We start from the raw sequence: 19,042 nt of genomic DNA on the forward strand, positions 1-19,042 counted from the left end.
TTTTAATTCCTACAGGCTAATTGGAGTGAGGTAAGAATCACTGCTGTAATAGATTATAACCAGAATAGACATTTAGCTTTACTCCTAGAGGCCTTAGGTCTGGACCAGCCCACACCAGCTCACCTCACACTGCATGAAAACAGGTATCCTGCTCCTTCCAAATAATTAATACAAGCCCATGAGCCATATGCCAGCCGGCACGGCTGCAGGTATAAAACATGGATTTGGGTTTTCCTCCTTCCAGAGGTCAACAAGCATGTAATTAATTTCGGAATATAATGGACCCGTCATGTAGGCTAACTCAAGTTTGTGCTTGTTAGGACTTTTTTAATTTCAGAGGTGAAACCGGGAAAGCAGGCTCATTAGGCCTCATCATTTAATGATTAGACACCAAAACTAAAATAAATAAGTAAAAATCTATAATAGGCTAGACCCCAACTGCAACACCTAATTACTTCGATAATTTCAGGACAGTCTAAGCAACATTTTAGGGCAGGTGTGGCCTTTTCATTTAGTTAAATAGGCCTACTGTCAATATGTGTATATAGGCAATGTCATTTTAGCTTGTGCATACAGCCTGGCGGACCTACAGGCCCGTCCAGTTTTACCGTTCTCCTCAAATAGCTTATAGGCCTAAACTAAAACAACGATATTACATATTGGGCCTACATACATAGGTTATACTGAATCTATAACGTTAGCCTATAGGCCTACATGTCGGCTGTAAATTCTAGATTAAAAATAGAATCGATAAATTCATTTTCTCATTGGCCAAAGCCAGGATCCAAATATCCATTTTCCTCTGAGTGGAACTGAAGTGGAAAGCATGAGTCTTTCTATTATATCTATTTCTATTATATCTATATAAGATTATTTATGCTTTATTGGACAGTAGGCCTACAGTAGACAGAGGCAGGAAAGGGGGAAAGATTAAATAGGATTCGAACCCGTGACGTCGCGGTTGCGCGGTTACCACACTTGAGTAAAGAGTGACGTAACCTCAGGTCAGGGTGAACCGCAGTCTTCACCCCGGGTCAAAACTGTTCCTCTCCAGCACCCTGAGGTCAAACCCTTAGCAGGAACCGATTCTGAACAACTGGATTTCAGATCAGATTGCCTGTAGGCCTTTTCTGTGGCCGATCCACGTCACAGAAATTACAAATAAATAGGTAAATAAATAAAATAAATGAACAACAGTTACCCAGTAAGCACTCATGCATTTACATTTTTTATTTTTTGGTTATATTCATTAACAAATTTTCATGATTTTATCCTGCTATTACAAGAGATTAAAAAAGAATCTAGAGACTATACTCTTAACAGTAAACTACATAGCTGTAATAAGCTTATATGCATGGCCATTTATTCAGCAGTCTTCATTAATGGCCATTTTACTGAGGCTTCAGAGAGAGAGAGAGAGAGAGGAGAGAGAGAGAGAGAGAGAGAGAGAGAGAGAGAGAGAGAGAGAGAGAGAGAGAGAATAGAATAGAAAGAGCCCTCTGACTCTAATAGCTTCATTTTCAACATAGCATTTTCCCTGTAGTCATTGTTGAGTCCGTGTTGTCACCACTGTGGTCTTCTCCTGTGGAAAGAAAAGGGGGAAACGGGTCAGACAGACATTGGGAAATTGGGGCGCGAGTCAAAGCAGCCACAACCCACGCTGCCATGACATGTTTAGTGTGTATTTTAGGTGTTTCAACACCATTCAGCTTTACTGCCAAAAGGTTGCTGCAAAAAGAAAACGAAAAAAAAAAAAAAAAAAGCCTATAGAGGAAATGTGAACTTGTGAGAGAGAGTGAGCGTGTGATGAAACCAAAGTGTGCTTTTGTTTGTCTGTTTGTGTATCAAAGTGTCACTTTTTCATTCTTTTTTTGTTCTGTTAATTTTCCAATGTTAATAGGTGCTAATTTTTCTTTTTTTAAGATTTTTTTGGGGGGCATTTTGCCTTTATTTTGGATAATTGACAGCAGAGATAGACAGGAAAGATTAGGAGAGAGAGAGGCGGGGATGATATGTGACAAATCCCATCACAGTCACATGGTACGCCCCTTAGCCACCTGAGCTACCAGGATTCCCCAGGTGTTGATTTTTCAGTGACATTTATTTGGAGTTGAGCAGTGTTGATTGGAGAGTTGTTTGTCCACTCATAGAGCTGATGTGGCTCTGAGGCGGATGTTCAAAAATGTTGTTAAATGAACTCTGGAAACACTGGAATATAGTGTTGGCTTTTACACTCTCACTGATGGTGCACAGTGTTATATTCATGTATACATGTATGTGCGGTCTGGAGTGACAGTGAGGAGTGGCGACCTTGGCTGCGGTCAGACGGGGTATCCGTAGTTCCTGTCGCAGCGCGGGTAGCAGTGGGGGTTCAGCCAGTTCTCCAGGTTCGTCTCCTGGGCCCTCTGGTCCAGAGCCTGCATGTGGAGCAGATGCTCCTGGAGAGAGAGGGAGAGAGAGGGAGAGAGAGAGAGAGAGAGAGAGAGAGAGAGAGAGAGAGAGAGAGAGAGAGAGAGAGAGAGAGAGAGAGAGAGAGAGAGAGTAAATGTAAAGAAGACTGATTCTCATTTCAGTCTAAAGAAGACTCTGATCTCTCTCTAGTTTTCTTATATCATTTTTTCTTACATTTGTTGTATTTGTTGTTTTGTTGTTGTATGCTTTGGAAATATGTACACATGTATGTCATGCCAATAAATTGAATCATTGAATTGAATTGAATTGAGAAAGAGAGAGAGAGATAAAGAGAGGAGATAAGGAGTGATTCTACTGATCTGTTCTTTCTAAATCCAGCCTGCACTAATCACTTAGTTTTGTTTTCTTCACTGTTAGATGTTTATTGTTATGTACTAGATATTTATTTTTTTCTCTACTTATTTCCCTTTGTATTTAGATGCTTTGGCAACACTTCCTCTGACACTCATGTCGATAGAGCAAAATGAATTGAATTGAGAGAGAGAGAGAGAGAGAGAGAGAGAGAGAGAGAGAGAGAGAGAGAGACAGCAGCAAGAGAGAGAGATGTGCATGGTTGTAGTGAACAACAGAGATAGAGGATAAGGAAGAAGAGAGAGAGACAGACAAGAGGAGGGGGGGGGGGGGGTGAGGTGGAGAAAGAACACAAGTGGTGAAAGATTTAGTTTGCTGCCTGCTAAGCATTTGCAAGAAAATGAAACTGAATGGGGAATCACCAGCCAACAATAAAACTCCTCTGACTCAGTTTACTCTCCACATTTCATTCTGCTTTCTCACAGCTCACAACACAACCTGAGTAAAACTGTAGAGAGGAGTAGAGCTAAAGAGAAGGAACCATGCATGGACTGAGTGCATAAGTGCATTATAATATATATAATAAATGTGTAGAAGTGGAAAGAGTGCTGAAATAATTTACTACTGCTTGTAGACTCTCTACTGCTACTTCAGTTAGATTTGATTAGATTAGAGTATTTGTCAAGGAAATTATACAAGTACAGTGACAAAGGTTTATTTTATACATTTATTCAGATAAGTATAGCTTTGTAATAGATACAAGCACTACTCAAAAATACTCAAGTCCAAATATATATTTTAAGTCCAAATCATAAAGATTTTCTGCATTTTCCAGAAGCATCCCACCACCTTTTAAATAATTTGATGGGTATGTGCCCAAGTTTGGGGGCGGATGCTTTCTAAAACATGTCAACAAAGCTGCAGTGTGACTTATTCAAGTTCAAGAGGTTCAAGACTTTATTGTCCCCGATGGGAAATTCACTTACAGCAAGTGACGATTACATAAAAAACAAAAATACACAAAACAAAACACAGACAGTAAATACAAGGAGGTGATGTCCAGAATGACACACTTTACTGTAAATGCCACATCTACTCGGCGTTCTTATGTCTGAAAATAAAATGCGCTCACCTAAAATTCCCATTGATTCCCCAATGACTGTGCTACAGGCTTGAATCCAAATTATTTTAATGAACTGTTGCTGAAATTCTGAGAAATGATATCATGTTATTTTCCCTATTTGTATTTAATCTCTGAAGCGTGACCAAGCAATTTTGTCTTCTGTTTTCATGTGAACCCAATCTATTCACATCTATTCACACACTTTAATTTTACAGGTCACTTAATTATATTGACACTTTATAACCAATTGAATATTATCAACTTTGGAAAATCAAATAAACCAATTAAAAAAAAAAAAAAAACATACTCAAGTAAAAGTGGGAGTAAATCTCAAGAAGTAGTAAATGTAGCAGTAAAATACTATAATTACTGAATAACTAATCAAGTACAATAACCAGAGTAGTTGTAACTGGTTACTTTCCACCTCTTATAATGTGTCTGTATCTATGTGATGTATCTGTGCTCTTTGAACTTTGACCCTTACCCTCATCGGCTCATCGGGGTGTCCGGCCTTCCTCGGCCGCTCCTGCCTCTTGCTGCGGAGAAGCTGCTTAGCAAAGCTCTCCTTGATGATAGGGTTGGCATCTGGGGAGAGAGGAAGATCAATTTCTCAAAAAGATCAAACGTTCAGTCAAATGTCTTGTGATAAGCACGACCAATTCTTCTACTGGTGCTAGATGAGAAAAGTTTCAATAATGTTAAAGTAGGAACGCACTCAGTTCTGCGGGACCTACTTTAAAATGATAAAGAAAAGATAAAAATGTTGTCTTTATCATGGAAGTCTGTCTGTTTTTAGAGGGAATATTCAGCTTAGATTGTAATGTTCTCCTATTATTGTAGATGTGATTGTGCAGCAATTTCCTCCATTTTTACTTCTTCTTCTTCACAAGAGACTCATGAACCAAGACTGTCTGCTCTGAGTTCAACCTCTGCCAAAGTCGTTTAGTTTATGCTATGGGGTTTGCTAATTAGGGACAATGAATAAACCTCTCAGCACCACTATCTGCTGGTGGTGAGCTGTGGCTGGTGTGATCTGTTTAGCTAGTTCATGTGAGGCTGTTTATTCCCCAAAGCCAGCCCCAAGGGAGCTGCTCCCCTGTGCCCTCACACACACACAGAGAGAGAGAGAGGCTGGTCTCTGCAGAGCGAGGGCTCTCTGTCTCTGTCTCCCTCTCAGCAGCCCAGTCCTGCATTAGGAGGCAGGGTTTTGAGTGGAAGGTAACAAAGTGCCCATTCATCCCGTCTCTCCCTGGGGAGCCCGACTCGTGTAGCACGTGACCCGGGACGGCCAGCCGGGACGGCCAGCCTGGCCCTCTCTGCCTCTCTGCTGTGAAAATGAGCCTCGCTCTGTCAACACAGGGCCAGGACTGCTGCTGCTGCTGCTGCTGCTGCTGCTGCCTTAACTCTCACAGCAACGTGGCAAAACACTCACACACATTCACCAGCTATCTAGTTTGGGAAGATTGATTTTTTTTTTTTTGTGAAATGAGGAATCCTGCTGATTTTTGCTGTGTTACACATAGGGCTTAAAGCAGGAATGCATGCTGATTCCATGGGGTGAATTTCTGCATTGAAATAAATTAATGAATTGTACATGGGAATGCAAATTTTACAATGTTATAATAGTTCAAAATAAATGAAAATGTTTTATATATTATAGAGTATTTCCTTCTCTTGACTCAGCCTGTAAATTTAGGTTTACTGGTTAAATAACAAAAGAAAGGTGCACAAAATTTGTGCAAAACTACATAAATGAGATCAACAATTTACCACCCTGATATGATATGCATTATTCATTATCCTTATTTGAGTCACCCAAGCACACTGAATTTGTCAAAATTGCTGTTGTAACAACAAGTTATAGAATACATTCAATCTCTGGAAAAAGTGTATTCTGTTGATTTAGTTTCAGAATGCACAGTTCATATTCAAGGATCTGTCTTCTCGGTTTAATTTGCCTCAGTTTCTTACCTGAGTAGCAGGTCAGCAGGACCAGGCAGAGGAAAAACACCACGAACTTCTTCATCTTCTTCACCTCTCCTGCCCGCGGCTCCTCTGCTCCGAGACCCGTCCAGAGTTTGGGGGTGGGGGGGGTGGTAAACTCTCCTCCTCCTGCACGTCACCCACAAACTGTCACATACCTGGAAAAAATGTATTTTAAATAATTTATTATTAGTAGTAGAATATATATTTACAAAAATATGATTTAACATATCTAAAACATATTTACATATTTAGATATACTGTGTAAACACCTGGAATGGTTAGAAAAATAATTGTGGAAAAACCTATGGGGAAAACATCAGTCCCGTATGTTTGTTGAGTTGCAATTATCTGGCCGTCCACTAGATGGCGATACAAACAGATTCATTTGGAGAGAGAAGAGGCTTTTGAGGCTGTTTTGCTCATGATGGTCAGTCAGCTGATTGTGAAATAGTCCCCAAGAATCTAGTGCCAGCCGGGAAAAGCCGCAGCTAAGTAACAGAGAAAAGAATGGATTTAGCCTAGATATAAATAAGAATATGAGCCTCATGCATTTTCATTTCAGTTTTTTTTTTTTTTTTTTTTTTTTCTTGAGAATGTTTTATGATCTTATACTTTTATTGAAGGGTTATATTTTTTCCAGAAGAGGTGGATAGGCCTTATGGAATTAGGACTAATCTTTGCAACAAGTTCAGCAACAATCATTTTCATTAATATTTTCAAAGTGAACTGACTTGAATCCATGATGTTGCAGTGACAACGTTTTACAGTCTAGTCTACATTTTACAGTGATGTGTTGGTAGTTTGAAAACACTGAATATGTTTTTATATATTTTTCAGCAGGATTGTTGACTACATTTTGACAATAGTCTATAACTGAGGTAGCTTACATAATTCAAAGTAGCTTACAAACTGCATTTTCCATCCAAATACAGGAGAGAAATCCAGAGAAACTAGAGAATTGTCCTATCTTTGCATCACTTCTGTTCCGATCTATCTATCTATCTATCTATCTATCTATCTATTTGTTGTATTCGTCTCAATATGTTCATTTGTTGTAATTAATTATTGTATTATCTTTATGAGGATACTCTCTATTTGTGTTATTCTTATTTACATCCTATTCGCTGTTGATGACCAAATTTCCCCACGGGGATCATAAAAAGTGCAATCTTATAATCTTATTTTACTAAAGTTTGATCTAATTTTACAAAAAATAGCTATCGGCCCTATATATGTTGTATCACTGTCAGACAAAAACACACTTTTATTAGGACTATGTCGATACATTTCCATTTGATTTTGTGTCTACTCATTTTGTATTTTACATATTTCTTTTAAGAGAGGGTTTGGAGCACTGCCAATGACGTCAGAAGTGAAACGTCAAACCGCGTCATTGTTTCCGTTTCCGCGTGATGTGCCCAGTGAGTGCAACAGGCAGCCAGTGCATCACACATGTAGTGCATTACCACGTGCAATCTAATTATAAGTTTGCTTTGATTAATTAATCAGCAACGGGAAGCCTTTGATCGCATCATGAATTATCGAGCACGGAATGAGCTACTGTGGAAAGCAGAAAGCGCATGCGTCCCACGGGAGGCAGCGGTAGATCAAAGAAGCAGCAGCTCACATCAGGAGCTCAGGATCAGAGAGTATATAGGCTTAGCGAAGTTAAGATGTGCATACTTCCGTCTTCGCTTAAATCCCGTTGGACAAACATGATCAAACAAGGCAAAAACACACGAACTAGGTAAAAATACACAAATACAGCACCCAGCATTTAACATAGTTGGGTGCTGTTTTTGTGTAACCTATTACTGCTTTTTAATGTGCAGTCATATCATTAGCTAATGGTGTGTATGTATTGTGCTGTTGTTGTGTTGTTTTAACTTTCTGCTGCAAGAGCAATTTCTCTATAAGGGACAATAAAGAAAACTATACTAACTAGACTGCCTGTTTTTTCACTGGGAGTCAATGAATTGTCCTGTCTCACATTTGGCCCTGTGTCTTTTTTCTGTGAGGGATTTTATATTATATTTATATTTTGTGTAATAATACACCTGATAATGTGAACAGCTAACATTGCACACTTACACTTCTGCTTCAAACCTGTACGCTAAACCTGTCAACGAATATGCTTTATCTTTTATTTTGTCTGTTGTATTATTCTTCTATGTTCTCTTTTTGTGGTGACTTGTATTATCTTCAGTACTCTGTGGGCTATTTGTTCTATTCTTCTTTATAGGACTGTCCTTTTCTCTGCAATTTCCCCACAGGGATCATTTCATCTCATTTATCCAAATGTATAAGGTGTTACACTACATGCAGCTGAAAAATACAGGTGCTTCTATTTTGTGCATTTAGTACAGCGATGTTGAATGTCAGTAACGAATATTAAATGAAGGTTATTCCATAAATTAGCTGCTGTATGCATTTGGGTGGCTATCCTGCTTGTGCTAGATGACTGTGACTTTTAGACAGTTCTACGCATGTGCAAGCTGATTTCCGGTCTGGCGGACAAGCGCTTCCTGGTTGGAACAGTAGGCGAACTATGTTGACAGACAGTTAATATCGACTCTCTGGCTGAAGCTAAGTTGTCGAGGTAGCTAACTGGCTCAACGTTACACCGGTTATTTCGCCGTGTACTTGTTATGTAACACGGTAACTTCATTCGGCACCAGATTTACTGTCAGCTCTCTGTTCTTTTCTGTAAAAATGAGTATCGCAGGAACATCTCGCGCGCGTCCTGCGTACAGTCGGTTGTGTTGTTTACATACTAGCTCGCTGCTTCACTGATTTCCGTTCATCTCCATCATCCGCCGCTACTGTTGGCGCTAACACCGAGCAGCATCCCGTCCTGGCGATGTACATGGAGGGGGACGAGGGGACCGACGACCGCGGCTCCCGGGAGGAGTGGACGCTGCTGTTCTGGACCTCGCTGGCCGTGATAGTCCCGGTCATCATCACGCTGTGGTGCAGCGCCCAGCGCTCCAAACGGAAAATACACATGAAGGATTTCTTTCGCAAGAGCAAGCACGGCTGGCACTACACGGACCTTTTCAACAAGCCGACGTACTGCTGCGTGTGTTCCCAGCACATCCTGCAAGGCGCTTTCTGCGACTGCTGCGGGCTGTGCGCCGACGAGCAGTGCCTGCGCCGGGCCGACCGGAGCCTGCCGTGCAAGGAGATCATGGCCCCGTCCCTGCCCGACGGGGCCCCGGAGCACCGCTGGGTCCGGGGAAACGTCCCGCTCGCCAGCTACTGTGCAGTGTGCAAACAGCAATGCGGAACCCAGCCGAAGCTCTGCGACTTCAGGTACAGTAGCGGTCATGCTGCTAACAGGTGTAGCCGCTGTAGGAGTGTCACTTTCTCCTGCTGATTTACAGCCGCGTTTCTGCCATCACTAGATACAAGGACTGGTCTGGTAACTAGCTAGTTGAGAGACATATACCATCCTACATATGAGGCATATGATGTGTAAAATATTAAAGAAACAGCATTAATGCAGGATAGTTGCAGGTGCATGAAGGATGCATCTATAATGGCTGCTGCTGTACACTCCAGCTCTCCCTGGCTGCCAAAACCCAGTGAGACACAGCGACCTTTTATTTTAATCTGTCTTTAATTTAGTCTAATGGGCTGTTGCTGCTCTCTATGGTGGCAGTGTTTCGGGGCACAGTGGTAGGATTTAATGTAATGTGATTGTGATACCCTTTTAGTCCCAGTAAGGAAGGTCTAGTTTTCACTTGGGGTCAAAGGTCAGAGACGGAACAGCACTTCTGGAGCTGGTAGGGATTTGGTGACTTGCTCAAGGACACTTCAGCAGACTGTTTGCTGATATGGGGTTTTGAATCTGGTTGAAGGACTGTCTCTCTAACCACCAGGCTGACCTGCCGCCCCTAAATTTCTGAATGCAGATGGAAATTCATGTTAATTATTTTTGCTTCCTGGAAAACTGTGTATCTTGCTGTAGGCATGAATAAAAATTCCAACCTCTAAAACCAATCATCGATTTTTTAACAACCCCACCCTTATTCCCCTCAGTCGAATAAAACGACCTCTCACTCTCTCTTTCTCTTTCTTTGTCTCTCTCTCTCTCTCTCTCTCTCTCTCTCTCTCTCTCTCTCTCTCTCTCTCTCTAACTGCTATCCCATTGGTTTATCCTGTTTCAACATGAAATACATGAAACTAAGGAAGCAAGATGCTCTCAAAATGCTGTTTCAATTTGTGACTTCCATTTTTTTGCATCCTTGCTTAGTTTTCTAATCAACGTGTCTCCTCACTCTGTTCCTCCCTCCCTCTCTCCCTCCACAGGTGTGTGTGGTGTCAGACCACGGTGCACGATGACTGCATGTCCAGCCTGGCGGACGGGGAGCGCTGCGACCTGGGCGAGTTCCGCAGCCTCATCATCCCTCCTCACTACCTCCACCACGTCAACAAGCTCCGCCGCAGGCACCCCGACGAGTACAGCAAGGTCCGGACTTATTACTGGAACCTGCGGGGGGCTGTTTGGGGCTGCGGTTCGCCTCTGTGGGGTTTCTGTGTTGTCCTATGGCTGTTTTAAGCAATGTTGGTGCTGTATGTGTGTGTGTTTGTGTTTGTTTATGTAGCTGGCGTCTTCCTGCGGTAGCGGCTGGACTCCAGTGTTGGTCCTGGCTAACACACGTAGCGGTAACAACATGGGGGAGGCTCTGCTGGGAGAGTTTCGCACCCTCCTCAACCCTGTGCAGGTCAGTCTGCCCTTCTCCATTTCTGTCTCAATGGGCCTATTGTGTGTAATGACCAGGGGAGAAACTAACACCAGCCACCAGCCAAATAGGTTGGTAAAGTTTGTCTGTGGCTGGTAAGTTGTTTTTATTACTATATCAGGCTGCATGACTATATATAAAATGATAATTCTGATTATTTTGCTCACTATTGCAGCCTTGATGATTAATCATAATTGTTAGTTTTGATTTGATTTGCCATCTTAGATCAACATCTTGTTTCTAAAGGAAATGTAATGCTTTAATACTGTAGATATATCTGTAATTATTGTGAAAACTAAAATCACAGTATATGATTAAACATGATTAATTGTGTCTGACACTTCTGTAGGTAATCAACCATCATCTGTAAATTCGTCCCCATACCAAAAAGTGGTATCTGATTGGTAAAATTCTGAAAGTGGCCTGTGTATTTTGGAATCCGTCAGCCACTGTTTGGTGGAGGAAAAGTATGTTTTCTTCTCTGATAATGCCAGTGATCAGCATGAGTTGCGTTCTTTACAACAGCTAAGTGTTTTCAACGGAAGCAGTGATTGGATTTAAGTGATTTGATTGTTGGCTGCTTGACTCCTTACTCCTCTCCCTGTTAATACGTCTGAACTGAATTTCTTCTCCTCACATCTCCTCTCCCTCTCCCTTCACTTCTCATCCCTCGTTCTTGCCTTCTCTCCTGTACCCTCCCCTCGTCTCTCCTCCAGGTGTTTGACCTATCACAGCTGCCTCCCTCCAAAGCCCTCCAGCTGTGCACCCTGCTGCCTCCTGGCAGTGTGCGGGTGCTGGTGTGTGGGGGAGACGGCACCGTGGGCTGGGTGCTGGACGCCATTGACACCATGAAGCTCAAGGTGAGATGGGAGAGTCTCTGTGTGATGAGAGAGGTTTCGCTATTAAATTGAAATATCATAGACACAGACTTGATTACGCAGTAGCCTCATCTCATTACAGTTTTTTTTAGAAAATGCGCTATAAGGTGGCGGCCACACTGATCCGTCAGAAAACGGACAGAATTATTGACGGATAGATTTCTGTCCATTTGGCTGTTTTGGAATGTCAACATGGTGGAGAGGCAGAAATACAAGCCTAGCTTTGCTCATAATACTAAAAAGAAGAAACAGACTATACATTATAAATTAAATAAGAAACTGACCTGGAAAACCTCCAGTCATCCCAACGTTATACCAGCCTTTCTCCGTTTTATCTTTGTTTTGCTTGTACCGTTGTGTCTGTGATCGCCACTATTTTATCCAAAACAAACATAGGAACGTCTCTGATTGGCTTTATGTCCTTTACTTTATGTCAAAACGGATGGAAATTTGACAGAAACAGACGCATCATCAGCCCAGTCCAGACAACGGACGGCTCTCATTGAAAATGAATTGAAATGAGCGGAGACAGACAGACACAACGGATCAGTGTGGCTGCGGCTTAATGTTGCATTGTCTGTCTCTCTCTACCTATTCCTGTTCATCCCCTTGCTGCACCAACTTAATGACACATCTTCCACTCTCCCTGCTACTCTTGTACTTTCCTGTGTCAGGGTCAGGACCAGTTTATCCCCAGGGTGACCATCCTGCCCCTGGGGACAGGGAATGACCTTTCCAACACGTTGGGCTGGGGTGCCGGATATGCCGGAGAGATTCCTGTGGAACAGGTCTTCCGTAACATCCTCGATGCCGAAGTGGTCAAAATGGACAGGTGGGGCAGGTGTACTGTACTGGCTTCATTTTTTGCTAACATCTAATTTGTGTTTTATTTTTGTATTGCTGTTGTTAATTGCCTACATAATCATTTTCAGATGGAAAGTGCAAGTAGCATCGAAAGGCATCTACTTTCGTAAACCAAAGGTGAGGCACAGTCTGAGCTTTATGTCGATTTTTTTCATCAATATGCGGTCTTATCTTTACTTGCCAATAACTTCTTATTGTAGTGTTTGTCAGACCATTTATGCAGTTTTTTGGGGTTTGGGTGTGTGGGTTTATTGTGCAAATCAACAAAAGGTGACAGTAGTAGAAAACATCTGGCTTCTTAACAGACTTAACATTCTGTAAAAACTATAAAAACCCGGTATATGTCTTCCCCAGGTTCTGTCCATGAATAACTACTTCTCTGTGGGGCCCGACGCCCTGATGGCTCTCAACTTCCACACGCACCGCGAGAAAACGCCCTCCTTCTTCTCCAGCCGCATCATCAACAAGGTCAGAGAGCTGGAACCGCTTCATTTGAATACATTTCCATGTGCAAATGTCTATTGCGGTTGAATTTGAATATTATTACAAGGACAATGAATGTGTTGGGTATCTGAAAAGATGGTAGTGATGCCATACTGTTTTCTCCTTGTCAGAAACATTTCAATGAAACGGAGTGCTTTATTTATATTTATGCACATGTTTTTCTGTGTTTGTAAACATTTCCACTCTTTCTCCAGGCTGTATATTTCCTGTATGGCACCAAAGATTGTTTAGTGCAGGAATGTAAGGATCTGGATAAGAGGATTGAGGTACAGTAGCCATGTTACTGTGATGAAACTTCTCTGTTTATTGTGCTTTCACCTCTGTGGTTCTTAAGCAGACCCAAACAGAATCAGCAAACATTTCGTTCAATAGTTGCGCTACTCTTGGCTGAAAATCACTGAATTATGCTAAGTGTTTTTTTGCTTCTTAAATGTATTATCTCCCTTTTTTTGTCCCCTTTTCCCCAATTCCCCATCAAGAGGCCATTTGCCTCTTGCCAGGCAGTCACTGTGAATAAGAATTTGTTCTTAATTGACTTCCCTGGTTAAATACAGGTTAAATAAAATACAATAATAAAACTGGCACGATTTGCTAACCAAGAAAGCACATTTTTATGTTCTGTTGAGGCCTGTTTGTGAGTGAAAACAGCATGTTGTGTGTATGTTACTTAAAGGGACATTCACTGATAATTTACCTCAATGCCTTTTTGGTCTTACCTTGGGTGTTAATTCTACGGTTGCCGACGGGTGCAAACGCACTGCAAGAGCCCAAAGCAACTGCATTAAGACTTCAGAAATTATGCAAATTCAAAAACACGTCCGAAAATTCTAAGCAAATACAACAACGGAAACGTGCTGCAAAAGAGAGAGCGAGAGACAGAGACAGAGAGAGAGAGAGAAACAGTGCATTTGGTTCTGTACCCGTCAGCCACTATATAATTCTCCCAGAAAGATATTTGTTTTGGTTTGTAGTTTGTTAGATATTTGGCTGTAATGTTTTGCTGTGAATTTAATTCCTAAAATCCCTCTTTTATAAATATATAAAACAACTTAATGATTTTGAAAGTATTTTTCCCCTCTGAGGCTTTGAGCCTCATCGCTATGAATTATTCAAGTGGTAATTAACAAAACTAAAACTGGATGATGTTTGACTTAGACTCTCCAGACAATTTCACACTCAAAAAACTCAAAGCTGTGCTGCTTACAGTTATGGATTAAGCTGGGATGGGATAATGCAGAAGATATGTTAGCTTTGGTTTTCATAATGTGTCCCTTTGCCTCTAAGTTTGTATGGCCAAGTTGAAATTCTACCAATACTACATGTCTGTCTGTGGATGCTATGTGTCTTTCTGTGTATTTTATCAATATGTGTGTGTGTGTGTGTGTGTGTTCCCACCACAGCTGGAGCTGGATGGGGAGCGGGTGGCGCTGCCCAGCCTGGAGGGCATCATTGTCTGTAACATTGGCTACTGGGGAGGCGGCTGCAGACTGTGGGAGGGGATGGGAGATGAGCCCTGCCCCCCCACACGGTAAGACCCACACTTCCATACAGGACAACAGACAGTGTGATTATTGTGATTACTGACTTAGAAATGATGCCATTAACTGATAGTGTATTTAAATAACATATTTTAAGAGGTTTGGGACTGAGACTTCTTTTTTACCTTGCTCTTTGCCTCTGGATTTTTAGATCAGCTAATCAAATTGCCATGTTTTTCTGAATGGAGCGTTTATACTAAGTGCTCATGGTTACCATGGCAACCAGCAGCAATCAGCAGGGTTTTTTCTGTGTTCTTTCCACTTCCTCCTCTCCTCTTTCCTGTGCTGCTGTGCTGTCTCTCCCTCGCAGGCTGGATGACGGTCTGCTGGAGGTGGTGGGTGTGTTTGGCTCCTTCCACTGCGCTCAGATCCAGGTCAAGCTGGCCAATCCTGTACGGCTGGGTCAGGCCCACACTGTCAGGGTGAGGGGATGTCATAACCACACACACACACACACACACACACACTCTCCCACCACAGCACTTCCTGTTTACTTTACTAATTGGGTATGGAACAGGACAATATGTGTAATTAGCTTACACTGTGCCATTTTCCTGGTTACAGCATTTCAGAATCTAATTTTATCTTATTTGATTAAGCATGTGCTGTATGCTCATATCCTTTAGACATTTGTTTTCTCTTCTCATATCTCTGTTGTTTAGGTTGGAAATCGTAAATGCTTCAATGTCAGAATCAGACTCACTGTAAAGGAAAAATCCGCCCTAAAACACTTTAACACTTAAAAAAACAGCTATTGCTGGTGTAGTTTGCATGTCTGGGTCCATTTTGTTGTTTGTTGGTGTGTTTTTCTTATAACTGGCCAAATGTAGATGCGTCAAGATTATTTCCAGTGCAGCTATAATGGAGTTAGATAGAAAGTTTTTCAATTGTATAAAACATCAACGGTAAATGTCAGGGTTTGGTCTCAGTTGCTCAGAGTTAAAGAGCAAGGACTTTCTTCTTCTATACTCACCATTTTGCACCAACAGCAACAATCATACAGGGAGAAATCCGTCAAAGAAGATAGAAGACAAAGATACGAAGATAGAAGGCAAAGATACCAATTTCTTCACCGACAGCAGCCGCAATAGATCAGAATGCAACGCAGCCACAAGACATGTTGCAATTTGAGTAAAGGGTGCGACTGTCTGTTACATTTTCTTGACTGGAAAATTGACCGCTATTGTTATCATTATTGCTCTCTCTACTTGCATGTATAAACAACAAGCTGAAACTAACAAGTTCACGCCTGTTCTCTGGGCGTTGTCGAAAGTCATTCTGGGAAATGTTGGAAATCACTAACTGAAGTAGAAGTAGGTGACACGGGTTGAGGGAATCGGAGTGGATTTTTCCTTTAAATCATGGGCGATCGCCTTCTAGAGACATACTGACGAGACACAGGGCTTCACAGTTCATAGTGGCACGAGGTACAAGGACAACAGGACCTCACATACAGTGCAAAGTGACAGTGCAAGACATACGGACAGCATATGGCCGTATACATATCGCTCTACCAACATCCATGACATAACTCTGACACTAAAATGTTGTGTGTTATGGTTTGCCCTCTCTGCGTCTCCTCCAGCTGGTTCTGAAGAGCTCCAGGATGCCCATGCAGGTGGACGGAGAGCCTTGGGCGCAGGGCCCCTGCACCATCACCATCACCCACAAGACCCAGGCCCTCATGCTGTACCACAGCGCCGAGCAGACGGACGACGACGACGACGAGTCCAGTGCCTCCGAGACGGAGAGCCCCACCCCCCACGACTCGCCCAGGCCCCCGGGGCCCGCCTCCGCCCGTGCATGACCCCCCCACCCCCACCCCACCCCACCCCCAAATTTCACCTGATCTGAAGCTCGTTAGCTTACTTTCTATCTTCTTTTCTTTGGCCCAATTTCCATTAATCCCTCATTTTCAGTTCTTCTTCTCTTGCACCTTTGAACGCGCCTGACAGCTTGACCTCAGATCTCGCCGATGAGAATATCTATTATAATTTTCCTATATAATCTATATATTCCTATAACCATTTTATCTCATTGTTGGATCCAGGGGTTAGAGAGGTTAGTTTGGAATTGGGCTGGTGTGATTTGTGTTTTTTTTGGGTGTTACACCTCCACACTCCCCATATATTGTAACCCAGAGCTCAGGCAATTCCCCCTACACAGGTGGGGCAGTCAGGAGAAGGTGAATGTTTTGGAGGAAGATTGTCTATTTGCACTGATCCCTTGTGCCATAGTTACAATAGTTACAATGACCGTAGTACATAGTTGAGTACACTGTATTTACAGACAGATGCCCAATGCTGCCCAACAGGCATCAGTGGCCCATTTTTAACAAGCCGACTAGGTTTCATTGACCAACTCATTCATTTTGACCCTTCAGGCAAAGCCAAGTTCAAATCGGCACCAGTTGGAAAACACAGGAGAGGACAGTGTTGTCACAGAGTGTGTAGTGGGGGGTTTGACTGAAGGTATAAGCACAACTTTGCCCATAAGTGAGTTTTTCTCCCACAAAGAGCGTAAACAAGCATAACAAATAATGTATAGATAAAAATAATAATGTATAGATAAAAAAATAATAGCAGCAGACACATTTTCTGCGAGAAAGACGGTGCTGGTGGACTCATCACACTGTTCAGGATATCTGTTGAAATCATTTCAGGCTCCCTGTCATAATGCTCATAGTTGACTGTCTCTCCTGCTTTTGCCTCCTAAGATCAGCACTCTGAAATGTGTGATACATTCAGGCCAAAAGGTCTTTGAGCCTGGAGGGAGCGAAGGTGCTGTTACTCCAACTGCTATGTGTTTGTCAATCACTGGACATTTTGTTTTGGCTTTGTTTACTTCGCGATGCACTGTCTCAAGAAGCTGTCCAAGCTGCTGTATTGTACTAAAAGGTCTTAAAACCATTCTACACATTTCCCTGTAACAGCTACAGGAAACGACCTAACTCGACAAGGTTCATTTTGGCAAAAAACGGCCAAGTAGCCGTTATTCAGATGATCCGCCTATGTAAAATCCTGCTTCATGTTTTTCCCCTCCTTTACATATTTCCTTCCGTTTACATGTTTTGTGTTGCACTGTTTTGGCACTTCACATTTTTACACTGTTAAATACCTTACACTGCATAGGAAATAGTTTATAAAAGCATAGATAACACATAAAAAAAAGAGTTTACCGTTGCCGTTACTACTGCTGAAAGTGATACTGCTTATAGGATTATGCTGTCACATGCTCTTGTTTTAAGTTATTCAAGCAGTTCTCTTGTATTTTAAGATTTGTGTTTTTCACCCTATTTTCCTTGTTCATGCTGCTTGCAACACTAACCACAGGGTGGCGTCCTAGAGACAGTCTTTTCTATATAAGGACAGGCCCAAGTAGGGTCCATCATATACTCAAACCTCTACAAATCAGCACATCATACTACCATGTACCTGATTCTGTTACAGTTGGGTCACATCATTTTGTGACTATTTATTTTTACTGGTTGCATCTTGAAAGAGGTGATTTATTTTTCAGTTTCTTAAATACAGTAGCCTACCTGTTGGGGAATAATGATATTGCCATTTTTAGAAAGTACAGGTGGAGGTGATTCTCTTTGTTGCCTGTTGCTCACAGCCATATTAGAAAAGTCTGTTGAATGTTAGCTAGTGCTTTACTATGAATTTGGAGCCAACTTGCACAGAGTTCGTTTACTGGTCAGGACTGATGAACCTGACGACCGTAAGGCTGAACAGGGATCAGTTATTAGCCGCGTGATGCCTATGCTTGTGGAATATGCAGCTCCTTGGCAGGTAACTCAGCCTCGTGGTTTCATTTCCCTCTATGTGTTTGGTGAATGTCTTTTTGCTCAAGGACACCTATTTGACCCTTGACCTTATCCTCCATGTTTACGATGTCATAGATACAGAGCTGTGTGTGTCGTCACGTTGTACTGAACTTACTGAAATGTAACCGGGTTTATCGGCAGGTTTTTTCTTTCTGTGTTGGAGAATGAGAGGAGGGGGTGGGAGGGGCGGACTGTGATGTTACAGAATGTTTTGAATGTTTCCAAATCAATAGTTGTCTGGTAGTTTGTAGTGTCAGACCGTGGCTGACTTCAAAATAGTATTTACGGACACTTTTATTTGCCAAGAGAGGCAGTAAATGTGTGATTTCTATCCCTCCTGACAGACATCAAATGATTTCGCACTGGGCTTCAAGATTAGTCTGTTGCTCCCATTTCATCGTGTGTGTACCAAAATGTTTCCATTATTAACTAACACTATATATTTGCAAATACTTACATTTTGCTGTCAAACCACTGTACACAAAAAAAATGCATCTGTGATGAGAAACAGCATGTTAGGCTGTAGAAACATAATTAAGTTCATTTTGGCTACCAAATGGTCATAAGAGTGAGCCCTCTCTGGCTTTTGCCAAATACACATGAAAAGCTAAAGGAACAGTGTTTCAGAGAAAAGAAGCTTTTATTGGTAACAATCATTCAAAATTATTTATTAAAGAAAACGATGGTAAAGAAAGTTTGGTCAATTTGCTACTACAGATGTTAAAAACTGATTTTGATTGAACTGAATGTAATGAAGCGATGATCTTTTGAATTTGAAGACATTCCCATAAATATTTTCATATATAAGCCGT

At 41.8% G+C, this 19,042-nt stretch overlaps 3 protein-coding genes across 3 annotated transcripts in view; 2 read left to right on the forward strand and 1 right to left on the reverse strand.

Annotated features, from left to right (window-relative positions):
- cbx8b (chromobox homolog 8b) overlaps positions 1–19,042 on the forward strand; it is a 79,008-nt gene that overhangs the window by 3,869 nt on the left and 56,097 nt on the right. The gene's annotated exons all lie outside the window — the stretch shown is intronic.
- Positions 1,215–5,998, reverse strand: c3h17orf67 (chromosome 3 C17orf67 homolog). Its single transcript, XM_071916034.2, has 4 exons — positions 5,858–5,998; positions 4,371–4,471; positions 2,311–2,438; positions 1,215–1,582 (listed from the first exon to the last, which is right to left on the reverse strand). The coding sequence occupies exons 1-3, from the start codon at positions 5,910–5,912 to the stop codon at positions 2,322–2,324; spliced, it is 273 nt and encodes a 90-aa protein (XP_071772135.1). The 5' UTR covers positions 5,913–5,998; the 3' UTR covers positions 1,215–1,582; positions 2,311–2,321.
- dgke (diacylglycerol kinase, epsilon) lies at positions 8,464–19,037 on the forward strand. Its single transcript, XM_071916032.2, has 11 exons — positions 8,464–9,184; positions 10,184–10,343; positions 10,480–10,599; positions 11,334–11,477; positions 12,170–12,327; positions 12,428–12,476; positions 12,714–12,827; positions 13,058–13,129; positions 14,264–14,391; positions 14,712–14,823; positions 15,987–19,037. Exons 1-11 carry the CDS (start codon positions 8,733–8,735, stop codon positions 16,206–16,208), a joined length of 1,731 nt encoding a protein of 576 aa, XP_071772133.2. The 5' UTR covers positions 8,464–8,732; the 3' UTR covers positions 16,209–19,037.

The sequence above is a fragment of the Centroberyx gerrardi genome, chromosome 3 (genome assembly GCF_048128805.1).
Source record: "Centroberyx gerrardi isolate f3 chromosome 3, fCenGer3.hap1.cur.20231027, whole genome shotgun sequence".
NCBI classification, from domain to species: Eukaryota; Metazoa; Chordata; class Actinopteri; order Beryciformes; family Berycidae; genus Centroberyx; species Centroberyx gerrardi.